This window comes from Marmota marmota, unplaced genomic scaffold (genome assembly GCF_001458135.2).
Source record: "Marmota marmota marmota unplaced genomic scaffold, marMar, whole genome shotgun sequence".
In the NCBI taxonomy this organism is placed as follows: domain Eukaryota; kingdom Metazoa; phylum Chordata; class Mammalia; order Rodentia; family Sciuridae; genus Marmota; species Marmota marmota.
The window spans coordinates 558,523-572,218 of record NW_026000119.1 but is presented as its reverse complement, the minus strand read 5'-3'; the positions used below and the strand labels follow the sequence as shown (position 1 = coordinate 572,218).

At 34.8% G+C, this 13,696-nt stretch overlaps 1 protein-coding gene across 2 annotated transcripts in view; it reads left to right on the top strand.

The window, feature by feature from the left end:
• Arhgap24 (Rho GTPase activating protein 24) overlaps nucleotides 1-13,696 on the top strand; it is a 486,377-nt gene that overhangs the window by 206,690 nt on the left and 265,991 nt on the right. For both annotated transcript variants that reach the window (XM_048784717.1, XM_048784718.1), the window contains exon 3: nucleotides 10,522-10,609. In XM_048784717.1, coding sequence (XP_048640674.1) covers nucleotides 10,522-10,609 — 88 coding nt within the window. The remainder of the gene's footprint in view (nucleotides 1-10,521; nucleotides 10,610-13,696) is intronic.

Sequence of the window (13,696 nt, the reverse complement as noted above, 5' to 3'; positions counted from 1 at the left end):
ATATCTAGATAGATAGATAGATAGATAGATATAGATATCAATTTTCCAGGCTGCTCAATTTATTTATGCTTCAGCATTCCTCCTGTGACATAGCTGTTAGGATTCAACATGCAAAAAGCGGTTTCACTCCAAGTAGAAATTGTTGGGTAATGGCTTCTGTATCAACCTTTTCTTAGTATACCAGAAATATGTGTGACTGTTTAAAAAACTCAAATAGAGAAACTCAGCAAAATCAAAGTCATCTATAATCTGACTATCTAAAGATAACCTGTATTAACATTTTATTTTTTCCTAAGCGTTTTGGCAGTTTCAACACATAATGACATAGTAGATATATGTTTAGTGAATAAACGGATAAGTGGATGAACCAATAAATCTCAGTGTAGCTTTCTATTATCTGTTAAGGAAGTGGAACTTGAACTCCCAGGTCAAATTGCATCTCTTCACTTTTCCGGACTGCTTAATTTATTTGTTTCAGCATTTCTTCTGAGACATAGCTGTTAGGATTCAACATACAAAAGGGGTTTTAGTCCAAGTAGAAATTGTTAGGGAATGGTTTTTGTGTCGGCCTTTGGACTTTATTTTCCTTCCAGTTATAATCTTTGAACAATGACCTAGGGAACCTTAAGAATGTTCTCTCTGATATGCTGATGCTGACTCACATGGGGGAGTGGGTGTGGAGGTTCACCAGATTAAACAGGGGGGAATGGGGAGAAGGAAGGGCGGATAGGGACGGGAAAGACAGCAGAATGAATTGGACATAACTTTCTTTGGTTCATACATGAATACATGATCATTGTAACTACACATTGTTGTGCACAACCATGAGAATAGGAAGTTATATTCCATGTATGTATGATATGTCAAAATATATTCTACTGTCACATATAACTAAAAAGAACAAATAAAAGAAAGAAAGTTGAACAACATTTTGGGCACAGGCTGATTTGCAGGACATATATTACATAAGCATTAAGAAAGAGTCTCTACAAATTTTGGGTGTGTGATTCTAGAATTTTGGATTTAGAAACATAATAGTTTCCTTTATCTTCACTTATAATCTTCCCCTTCCCATTGCCATCAACAAGGAACTTCTCTATTTTCCAATGAATCAAAACATGTTGAAAAATAAAAGTGAACCCAGAGTAGCTAGACTGGTAATGTACAAGCTTCCTGGAGAATGTTCCTGTAGAAGGACTGCACTGAAAAAAAAAATTCATATTCTTTTGATTTGTCTAGAGGGGAAGTTCACATGGGGGTAAGGTAGCCTTGTATCTGGAAAGATGATCAAAAGCTTTTAAATGAATTATATGGAAACACTGCATACATTTTACTCCATCACAATTAATGCTGTCATGTTGGCCTCCCAGGGTGTGAATATTTGCAATATTATGTTTTAAAATTAAAATGAGCCCAGAATGACAAAACTTCTCAAGTGCTAGATCTGCAGTTTGATAATATAAAACAGCAAGATGAGACATCTCTAGAAAGAACTTGTTTCCATTGGCACTTATAAAATAGTGTCATGCTATCATGCTTGTCATTTCTAATACATAATAGTTCATATATTACTTGCATTCATGTGTTTTATTATCTTAGGAAAACTGTATTTTATATAGTTTGTTCAGCTTTATGAATATTATTCTACTTTTTTCTATAAGGCAATTTGCAACAATGTTTTTAGGTTAGTTTTCCCCCAAAGAGTTTGCACCTCAGAAATACTCAAGTAGACCCTACAATAGCGCCAGTTTGCAAGTCTTCCTCTTCTCTTTCCTTTCCCACTTGCACCCAGAAATCTAATTTCTGAAGGTAAGAAGATACTTGATGACTATTTATAAAACCTCAAACTGCTTTAATAGCAACTAATTATTAAAAATTGAGACATAATGTAAAATCCTTAAAGCAGCTGCATTCATTCATTCTTTCTTTCTTTCTTTTTTCTGTTTTTCAAATAAATATGCATTAGAAATCCCTTGTCCCAGAGTCTCTGCCTAGTATTCCTGGAACTTCATTTTCCTTATCTATTAATTCAGAATTACCTGTGTCAGAGTCATGGGCTTTTTAATGATATAAGTAGCATGCAATATGTTTAGCAAAGTAATAGTCAAGAAATATTAGCAATCATCATTGTCAACATCAAGTGCTATGCTATTTATCATCATGATTGTTAATTAGTGGTCTACCTGTTTGGGGTAGTCTAGCCTGAAAACATGATAGTAAAAACTAACTTCACATTTTCTAAGTAGCTTAACTGGCTGTTTACTCAACTGGATTATAATGCTCACAATAGAAAATTAACCTTTCTGTAATCATTTCATTATTTGATGATTAGCAAAGATGGGCCCCAAATATCATTGAGACTTCTGGGATATAGGAAGATTTTTTTAAAAACGAATAGATGCTGTAGGCCAGACATTTTTCTTCAAACTTCTCACAAATTAGCTCACAATAAGGTTATGAAGTAGGTTCTATTTTAATCCACCCCCCTTTTTTTTTTCTGGTAGCAGGGGTTGAACTCAGAGGTACTCAACTACTGAGCCCAATACCCAGCCCTATTTTGTATTTTATTTAGAGACAGAGTCTCACTGAGTTGCTTAGCATCTTGCTTTGGATGAGGCTGGCTTTGAACTCTCAATCCTCCTGCCTCAGCGACCTGAGCCTCTGGGATTACAGGCATCGCCACCATGCCCAACTTTAATCCCATTTTAAGGATGAAGAAACTGAGGAACAAGGAGGAGTATTTTGCGTGATGCCATATTGATAAAAGTGTTAGAGTGAGTTAACTTAACCTTTAAACCTGGGCACTCTGACTCCAGAATAGATTTGATAGACCACAAACTTCATTGTTAACGGGAAGATTACTACATGGTCAGAGTGGATATGATTTCATACCTTTCATAAGCCTACAGTATCCTGTTTCCTGCTCATAACAAGACTTATATGCAATACCTTTTCAATTTTCTGCCTTCCCAAATAATTCTTAGAAATGGAAATGCATAGACTTCACTGGCTTTTCTCACTATTATATTCCCTGTGCCTAGGACAGGGCCTGGCACATGGTAAGTATTATTTAATAAACATGTGTTAAATAAAAGAGTGAAATTGCTACATAGAAAAAAATCAACCAACATATATTATTCTAGTAAAACCTACTGAGTAATATTTATTTCACTTTGATCTCATTTTCAAGCCTATGCCTAATCTCATTTTTAATGGGACACATATTGTCAAGACTAGACTTTGCCTACTTCTTTGTGATGCTCATGGTCATTTTTCGTTCTGAAAAAGAAAAATCATGCCATTGTGTTTAAGAAACTGACAAAGCATGTGAGTATTTTCTATAAAGGCATGCATTTTTCCATCCAAATATCAAAGAAAAAGATCCCAATATCTGTTTTCAACAGCATCAAGCCTTGTCCTAATAATCTCTTGTACTTTTGGTCCAGATATCTGATAATAACTAGAGATGAGCTTTCTCAATAATAGCAATTTTAGCTGAAAACAAACTACAAATTGGTTCTGAAATGTGTTAACTTAGCCAACTCTTAGCTGTCAGACCATGCAAGATTTGCTTACCATATTATCCCAATTTGAAAATTTGAAGAAGATTCTTTATAACAGAGATGTTACCTATCAAGGATGAAAGTATTTCCAGTCTGAATATGCTGATTAATTAGTGCAATGTAACTATTGCCACATATGCTAACCTATCAAAAAGTTTATAAGTTTTCCTTTTACATGAATTTCTTCTCTCTGATCAACAAAAATTTACAGTGAGGTGTCATGGGTAATATGCCCTTATTTAGAAAATTAATGGTACCTATACTCTGGCTATTTTGTAACTCAGGAATCTGTGTTAGTCTGATTTTCATGATCTCTTACCTGAGGAAAACAACTTAAAGGAAGAAAGATTTATTTTGGCTAATGGCTAAGAGGTTTCAGCCCATGGTCATTGGGCTCCATTGTTTCTGGGCCTATGTTGAAGCAGAATGTCTTGGTGGAGGGATGTGGCAGGGCACCTCATGCTCACTTCATGGTGGCCAGAAGGAGGAAGAGTTGGGGGAAGAAGCTAAAACAAGATCTACTTTGCAGAGAATACCCTAGCGACTCACTTCCTCCAACTACGATCTACCTTCTACAGTTTCCACCACCTCCCAATAATGCCATCAAAGAATTGACCCACGATGTGATTAGAGCTCCAGTGGTCCATCACCTGCCCAAAGACCTCACCTCTGAACACTGCTGCTTTGGGGACTAAGCCATGAACAGGTGAGGGACATCTCAGATCCAGTTCTGGGAGATGTTCCAGAGCCAAACTACAGCATGGGGTAATGGAAAGACTGAAGGGTTGAAAGACCTACATAACAAATAAAGAATGTCCAGTGTAACCTCTGACTGAAAATTGAAGAATATCACATCATTTTGGTTCAAGTTCCCAGAGGGGCCTTTTAAAGCCTGAATCTTCCTAATTCCTGATTTCTAACAAGATACACCACCTTTCTTCTCAAGATAGAGTAAACAATATTGAAGTCTTCTTTGAATCTTTCTTTTTTTGTTCCCTGTTTAAGCTAGGGACAGTTTCTTTAACATGTCTTGAAAATATCTCTCTCATAATATATCTCTAACATAAATGTATGCTATTTCTACTGCAGACCTATTTGTGAAGGTCTGGACATTGACCATCTTATGTCAAAGTAATTGATTTCTGATTACAGACTCTTTAGAACCAGTGTTCTTAAGTCTCCTTCTGACTTACACAAGAAGGTGTACTAGTTCTCGATTGCCATGGATATCAAGTGCAATGTCCTCAGCTGGGTTGAACTTTCTGTAGCACATCTTCAGCATATGTAACCAACCCTCCTACTTCCTAATTACTCTTCCTTATGGATATTTTGAATATTCTAATGTGCTCTGCACATGTGTCTCTAATCCCTGCTTCTGTTGATGTTATTTCCTCCACTTTGGAAGCTTACCCTTTGCTCACTAAATCTTAAAACTCCATAGTCCTTTGACAACTGTTTTCTTTATATTATCTTTCCTAACTAATCAGAGTTTCCTGGCATTCTCTTTTTAAACTTTTCTTATATTTGATTCTTTTCTACATTCTTTGCCACTCATTGATCCTATATGTATGTATTGTGTTAATCTTGTATTGAGAATAGATTTTATTATTTGCTTCTTTCACCATTGCCTCACAATGCCTTAAATAATTATAGGAGTAATATCTAACATATGGTAGTCTCTCAAAAAATAAATTACTTTCAAGTTAGTTCGGGCACTAGAATAATTCTTGCTTGTTAGTTGGTTGGTTGTTTGGTTGGTGAATTTAGAGCAACTCTAGGAGAATTAACCAAGTCTCTGCAACCAATAGTGTATGCTTTTATTTTTCCCCACTAATTCCCTTTTAGGTATTTGCATTAAGGAAAAAAGTTAGGAAGGAACTCAGATATTTATCTTTGTGGATGTTTATTAAATTTTCTTTATAATAACACAAAAGTACCATGAACACTTTACAGCAGTAGAGCATTCCAGCAAGGTCTATACAATACAACTTATCAAAAATGACACCAAGTATTACATTGACATTATAACAATGTATGATTTTTAATTTTGAAGCAGATAATCAATAAATCTTTTTTATTATTGTTATTGTTATGTTTTTGCAAAAAATTACTGGTTTTGCATATATATGTACAAATAAAATATAGAAAAATGTATTTGGTGTTAATATTGGTTATCTAAGGTGGTTAGAGACTTTATTCTTTTTTATGTGCATCTTCTTTTTTATTGATTTTTTAAAAAATAAATGACAGCAGAATGCATTACAATTCTTATTATACATATACAACACAATTTTTCATATCTTTGGTTGCAAATAAAGTATGTTGAAACCAATTCGTGTCTTCATACATGTATTTTGGATAATGATGTCCATCACATTCCACCATCCTTGCTAACCCCATGCCCCCTCCCTTTCCCTCCCACCCCTCTCCCCTATCTAGAGTTTGTCTATTCCTCCCATTCTCCTCCTCTGTATCCCACTATGAATCAGCCTCCTTATATCAGAGAAAACATTTGGCATTTGGGGGGTGGATTGACTAACTTCACTTAGCATTATCTTCTCCAACACCATCCATTTCTGATATTGTTAAATGCTTCGAAATAACTAACAATAACTGTAAAATAACTAACTTCTCTGAGAGAGGGATTTCAATCACATGGTTTCTAAATAAGGTGATCAAGGTAGTTATTTAAACCAAATTACTTAACTTACTGAATGACATAGTGAATTAACCGTAATAAGTATTTGTAAATTACAGAGTATTTAGCCTTAAATACATAGAATCAATATTTCAACTCTTATTTTTATATCACAAATTTTCTGGAAAACTGTAAAAATATAAAACTTATACAATGTCAAATTTAAAATCAAAAATTAAAATTTCAGTTAGAAGTATCTACTTGCTATGTATAAAAAGATAGCATTACTTGGAATCTTCTAATTGCCAAGCAAGGTTGGGGATCACGTGGAAATGTTGTGTATGCAGGAGAGTTTACATGTGATTTGTGTGGCACATGTACAGTGTAATATCCTAAGTAGAGCCTAAAGGTATAGAATTAATATCAGGGATACACATATACACAGCTATGCATAAAATGAATGCTCTGTCTGGAGGGTTGGATACTGTGTTGTAAAACAAGCATAAGTTACAAATTTAATTACTTCACAAAATCATTTCAGCATATAGAATAAATCCATTGACATTATCACCTGTTTAGAAACCATATAGATTAAACCTACAGAATGAAAGAAAGAAAGGTCTCAATTATGATGAATATCTTCAAATTATTTAGTAGTTCTTAAAGGTTACTAATAAGATACCAGATTTTTCAAAATGGAATCTATAGGCCAAAGGAAGTTAAATAAAAAGTGAAGTAGGAAAATTTGCTTCCTGGAGGAAAAAAACAAAGGAGAAAATATACGTGTAACTGACACTTACTTTGATTTTAGTTAGTGGTTTGCTTTATCACTCAACCAGAAATAGGGAAATAGTTGATGACTATAATTTTCTGTGCCAAACCATGTAGGATGAGAGTTGAGTAAAATACTAGTTGAGCTAAATATTACTTCAAGCTGGGATAAACTGACAATATAACATAATGGACTGGGCATGGGTGTCTGAGTCCAGCATGTGTGGTTTGGGATACTGGCTTTCTTATACTAAAAGTATCATTCACTCAACAATACCCTTCTTTAGTGTTAACTAACTACATGCTGGATAAAGTGTTAGTCATTGAGGATAAATTAGGAATTGATGCAAGTATATTTTAGATTTAGTTAATTTGAATAGTGAGTATCAAAGAACCAGAGAAAGAATGTCGTCCTAATGTAAATGGGAGCATGATATTATTTATATAAAATCAGTTAGCTAGATCATGTAAAACCAAAGAAAGCAACAAAAATTACCTTAAAAATGTGAATGGAGTCAAACCATCCAGTCCTTTGTTCTAGAACAAATGAAAGCCACTAAAGGATTTTTAGTGGGGAAGTTACAATAACAAATTTGTTCATAAAGATTACTCTGACTGTGTTTTTTTTGTTTTTTTTTCTTTAATTTTTATTGTTGGTTGTTCAAAACATTACATAGTTCTTGACAAATCATATTTCACACTTTGATTCAAGTGGGTTATGAACTCCCATTTTTACCCCGTATACAGATTGCAGCATCACATTGGTTACACATCCACTGTTTTACATATTGCTATACTAGTGTCTGTTGTATTCTGCTGCCTTTCCTATCCTCTACTATCCCCCATCCCCTCCCCTCCCCTCTTCTCTCTCTACCCCATCTACTGTAATTCATTTCTCCCCCTTGTTTTTTTTTCCCCTTTCCCCTCACTTCCTCTTGTATGTAATTTTGTATAACCCTGAGGGTCTCCTTCCATTTCCATGCAATTTCCCTTCTCTTTCCTTTTCCCTCCCACCTCTCACCCCTGTTTAATGTTAATCTTCTTCTCATGCTCTTCCTCCCAACTCTGTTCTTAGTTATTCTCCTTATATCAAAGAAAACATTTGGCATTAGTTTTTTAGGGATTGGCTAGCTTCACTTAGCATAATCTGTTCTAATGCCATCCATTTCCCTGCAAATTCCATGATTTTGTCATTTTTTAATGCAGAGTAATACTCCATTGTGTATAACTGCCACATTTTTTTTATCCATTCGTCTATTGAAGGGCATCTAGGTTGGTTCCACAGTCATGCTATTGTGAATTGTGCTGCTATGAACATTGATGCAGCAGTGTAGCAGTGATCATCTCAATAGATGCAGAAAAAGCATTCGACAAAGTACAGCATCCCTTTATGTTCAGAACTCTAAAAAAATAGGGATAACAGGAACATACCTCAATATTGTAAAAGCAATCTATGCTAAGCCTCAGGCTAGCATCATTCTGAATGGAGAAAAACTGAAGGCATTCCCTCTAAAATCTGGAACAAGACAGGGATGCCCTCTCTCTCCACTTCTGTTCAACATAGTTCTCGAAACACTGGCCAGAGCAATTAGACAGACGAAAGAAATTAAAGGCATCAAAATAGGAAAAGAAGAACTTAAATTATCACTATTTGCAGATGATATGATTCTATACCTAGCAGACCCAAAAGGCTCTACAAAGAAACTATTAGAGCTAATAAATGAATTCAGCAAAGTGGCAGGATATAAAATCAACACGCATAAATCAAAGGCATTCCTGTATATCAGCGACAAATCCTCTGAAATGGAAATGAGGACAACCACTCCATTCACAATATCCCAAAAAAAAAAAAAAAAAACTGGGGAATCAACCTAACAAAAGAGGTGAAAGACTTATACAATGAAAACTCTGACTGTGTTTTAAAAGAATGGATTGAAAGATGCTAAGAGCATTGCAGAGAATCCAGTGAAGGGTGTTTGAAACATGCTACATAGAGATGATTGTCACTAAAAGAAAGGAGTAGCGGCAGTAAAGCTACAGTAGAATAGAGATGAGTTCTACAATTCCAGATTTTGCAACTGAATGAAAGGTGGTGTTTCACTGAGCTAGGAATACATAATGAGGACTAGGCTCAGTTGCACTTTAATTCAAGTAAATTGAGCTTAGAATACCTTTGAGATATAAATGTCAAATAAGTTCTTGGATACGAAGTTCTGAAGCTTAGTGAGTCCAGGGTAGGAAACATTAGTCTGATATTTGTTGACGTGACTCATTGAAGTCATAGGTGTGGATGTGATGATAGTTTGAAGAGAAAAAAAAAAGAGAAGAGAAGGAATCATTGAATAAATCTTTGAAAAATTCTAATAGCTATAAGTTGAATTAAAGTCAGCAGAAGAGATTCTACTAACAGAAAAGTAATGGAAAAACCTGGGGAAAATCAAACAACCAAGAGAAGAAGATGCTTCAAGAAATAGTGATCAATAGCTAAATGCTCCTGGGAAGTCACGCTCATGGAGGATGGAACTTTGTCAAGCATGCAGTATGTGAGAGTCCTATAAATGGATTTTATGGCTATACAGACTAGGCTGCAGTGAATGCATATGAGGAAAGAGCTTTGGTGTAGACAAGTCTTTGGTAGACAATGAAAAAAATAGGACAATGCCTGAAAGGGCAAATGGAATCAGTATTTATTTTTAATAGGATAGACTTTTATATGTGTCTTGATACTGATGGGAATGATACACTAAAAGAAATACAACAGAAAAGATAAAGGTTGTTCAAAATGAGTTACTCCATTCTGTACTAATATTACAGAATACCTGAGACTAGGTAATTTATAATCAACTGAAATATATTTGCTCACAGTTCCCGAGGAGGAGAATTTCAAGATCAAGGGGTCAGGACCGACTTGCTATGTCATCCCATAGCTTAAGGACAAAGAGGGGGTTAGAGAAAGCAGGACATCAAACTTGCAGCTTCAATTTCTTTTATAATGGTCATTAATGTATACATGAGGGTGGAGCCCTCATAACTAAATACCTCCCTCCCATTAGCTACCATGTCCTAACATTGTTGCACTGGGATTAAATTTTCAATTTGGGGGAGACACAAAACTACGGCACAACAGAAGACTAATTGCAACTTTGCCTAAGTTATTTAATGTCCCTACCTTGGTTTTCACAACTATAAAATGAGGAAAATAATACCTAGTTTGTAAGCTTATTCCCACAATTACATAATGTGATATTGATCAAATACTCAGTGAAATTTTGGGCACACAGAATTCACTTAATATTTTGATACTTGAATGAATCCAGAAGTCAACACAGTATCTTATACACATTTGATGCACAACAAATATTTGTTAAATGTTAAATGCATATCATTCTCAAACATGATATTTGATTACCAGGAATATGAGCAGCGTGATGAATGTTACTGTACACTGGTTTATCAAGGCATCTTAGCTATTCACTGAAAATGATGATGATAATGAGATGCCTGGTGGTGCTTGCAATTGTGTTGATGTTGGGGAATTTGTGTTCACAGGGAACTATTTTTCTGCCTGGAAATAAAGTCCTTGAACATCCCTGCAATGAAGAAAATCCAGGAAAATTCCTTTTTGAAGTAGTTCCAGGTAAGATATTTTTTCTGGTTTGATTAAAGTATTGTCATTTCTTGTTGGTAAAGATAAAGACACATCAGACAAGTTTTAATCTTCTTGAATTACTCATTAAGATGAGTATCAAATCTGGTTAGTAATATTTACAGAGATAATGACTTCCAAAGTGTACATTGATACAAATATATGTGCACACATGCACATACTCATGATCAAATGATAATTGAATTCTCATTCATCCATGAGACTCCACAGTAAACCAGAAGTCAGGACTCGATGCTTGTAAAGGACTACTGGATCTAAGTCTGATTTTACAGTGATTATCGTATAGAAATTTGACAAGGTATTACAGGTAGAATACTTTGCCTAGCTGATTCACTGATCTCTTTCCTTTTACAAAACTACATCTTATTTAAATGGGCTTTTCCTATAAAAAACAAAACAAACAAAAAACCCTCTTTCAATGACTAACCAAGTATTACAGTTCTGTACCTCAAGTTTGCTCCAAACCAACCACTTCCACATGTTTGGCTTTCATGGAGAGTTGAGGATGTCTCTGCCATTTCACCAGATTCTGCAGTTAAATTTCTGCAACATCTGTTTATTTTCCCTAGACATCTGCACCCATCCCCCTTAGTACTCCATCCCCATTTACATTGTTGAATAACCCAGCAACAATTTCTCCAAGTCCATGATCTACTTCTTTGATCAGTTGGTCAGTCTTTCCTTATCCCTTGACATAAGAAGAAAGGAGTTAAAAATGTGGTTTTTATAGTTAGTATTGGCTCTGGCTGATCTAGTTTTCATGATATTGATATTGACACAATCACAGCCTAGGGTGGGTGTGAATTTATTTGTGTAATATGTAATTTATATACATAATGTTGGGACAAAGGCAGTCAATAAAACAAATTTTCCCAAATTTTGGAATGCTGGGAATCTAAAATGTAAGGGCATATTTTTTCCCCTCAATGAAAACAGCTGTAGCATTGAGTTCATCTGGCTCACAATGGAATCCATGACTAAATGTTAATTAATGCAGCTGAAGTGCAGAAAGGTTAGTCAGATGCATCGTGTTATTTGTTTCCCCCCAGGGAGAACATATTGTAGGAAACCTGAATCTTGTTTGCCCTATTAAAATCCTTTTATTCTGACTTCTTTGTGGAATACCCGTATGGAACAAGATTCCAGATGTTGCTAAGTCTTTGAAGTATTAGTAGAGGAAATTTCTTTCCCTATTTATTCTCAAACATCAGTGCCTGTTGGCTTTTAAACCATCATGGTATTAAACTGATGGCTTTGACTTTTCATCTCCAATAATTCTAGAAGTCTGCTTCCCCATTTGGTCTGCTAGCTGCATAGAGGTTTCATCTTTTGGTGAAGAAGTTCTAATGCAACATAGATGAATATTCTCAAGAGAGTGTCAAAGCCCAGGAAATCAGGGAGAGAACTTTTCCTCCAACTCTGCTATTCCAGAGCATATGTTTCGCAGGCAGTGCAGGTATACGATGGCTTTTGGTGAGCAAAATTTAAGACTGTGTAATATAAAAGCTGAACATTCAGGAGAAAATTCAAACTTGCTGTGAATCTGTAGGTAAATAAATTATGTCCATACTTCATTTGAAAAGATGTTTTCTGAATTATTACTGCAATGGGTAGAATAGTAGCTGCTAAGTTGAGTTTTATAATTTTAAATTATTTTATGAACTGTGAAGAGAACTATGCCAAATAATTCTTTGATGAAGAACTGCAAACATGAACTGCCACACCAAGAATCTAGTGTGTGTTATTAATCTCGGTCATTTGTGTGACTCTGAATCAGGAAAGCATTTCCAGCAAACACTTGTATACTTGTACATGAATTCAGAGATCTGTTTTAATTTTCATCAGATTTTTCAAACACAGAATTATCTGGGGATAGCAAAACACTTGGTTTATCTTTGCAAATAGGAATGATAAGAAAATACTATCCAATTCTTCCAATTGTGTAAAAATCTAACATGGAAATTGGGGCAGTAACAATAGAGCATTTTCATGTGTCAGAAGTTGTATGATGTAGGAAGTTACAGAATGTGTTTGGCACTTTGTACAGACCCCTTTGTATTCCTACCTACATAACGCATATTATCCTACATTGGCTTTCTGTGTAGAATTCTCTCAAATGCCACTTCTGAAAACCTGCCCTCAAAATGATGCTTACAGACCTAACACACCTCTGCTTTTCTGGCAAACACCTCAAGTCTGATTTTCAATGTACATGAATGAATAGGGGGATATTAAATTATTTAATCTTATCAGCCCATAATGATTTCCAACAAAACTGACAAAAGCCAACAGCAAGCTCTTTGCTATACAACCTAGTATCACATGTTCACAGACCACTTATGTAAGCATACAGCTTATCCACAGGTGCACTGTATAGCTTTATAATTATTCACCTATAGTAGGAATTTTTGTTTGTTTCTGATTTTGCTTTATTCTGAAATGTACTATGAAACTAAAGGATAATAGTGTGCAAATAAGAAAAATGAAGAATTTTCAACAGAATTGAGAATGTCACCTTTTGTACACTACTTGTTTATATTTGTTCATATATCTCTACCCAGGCTCTAGGCTTTTGTAAGAATCTATCGGTAAAAACAATCTACCATAATTTAGGGTTAATTTGTATAGGTTAATTATCTCCTGAAAAGAATCATTTCTTTGAATATTGCCATGGTTTATAGCATTTCACTCCAATTTTTTCTAATTTCCCTACTTGTTATTCAAAAAGATGTCAGCCAAATTGGCAAATATGAAGACTTTACTGTCAGACATGCCAAATTTTAGAATGGAGTGAACTTTTACAGCCAAGTACTAAGCTTTTGGGAAATGTGGTTGAGAAAGAAATGTTGGCAGATCTTTAATGTATAGTCCTTGAAGAAAGAAAATGTCGTCTTTTTTGCTTCTTAAAATGTGTTCTGGTAGAGTTTTCCTTCTGGTGATTTAAAAAAATAATAAACAGAAAAATTAATGAAGTAATGATGCCTTAACTTTCTCAGAAAAATAAAATGCTGTATATGTGTAATAAGAATTGTAATACATTCCACTATCATATATATA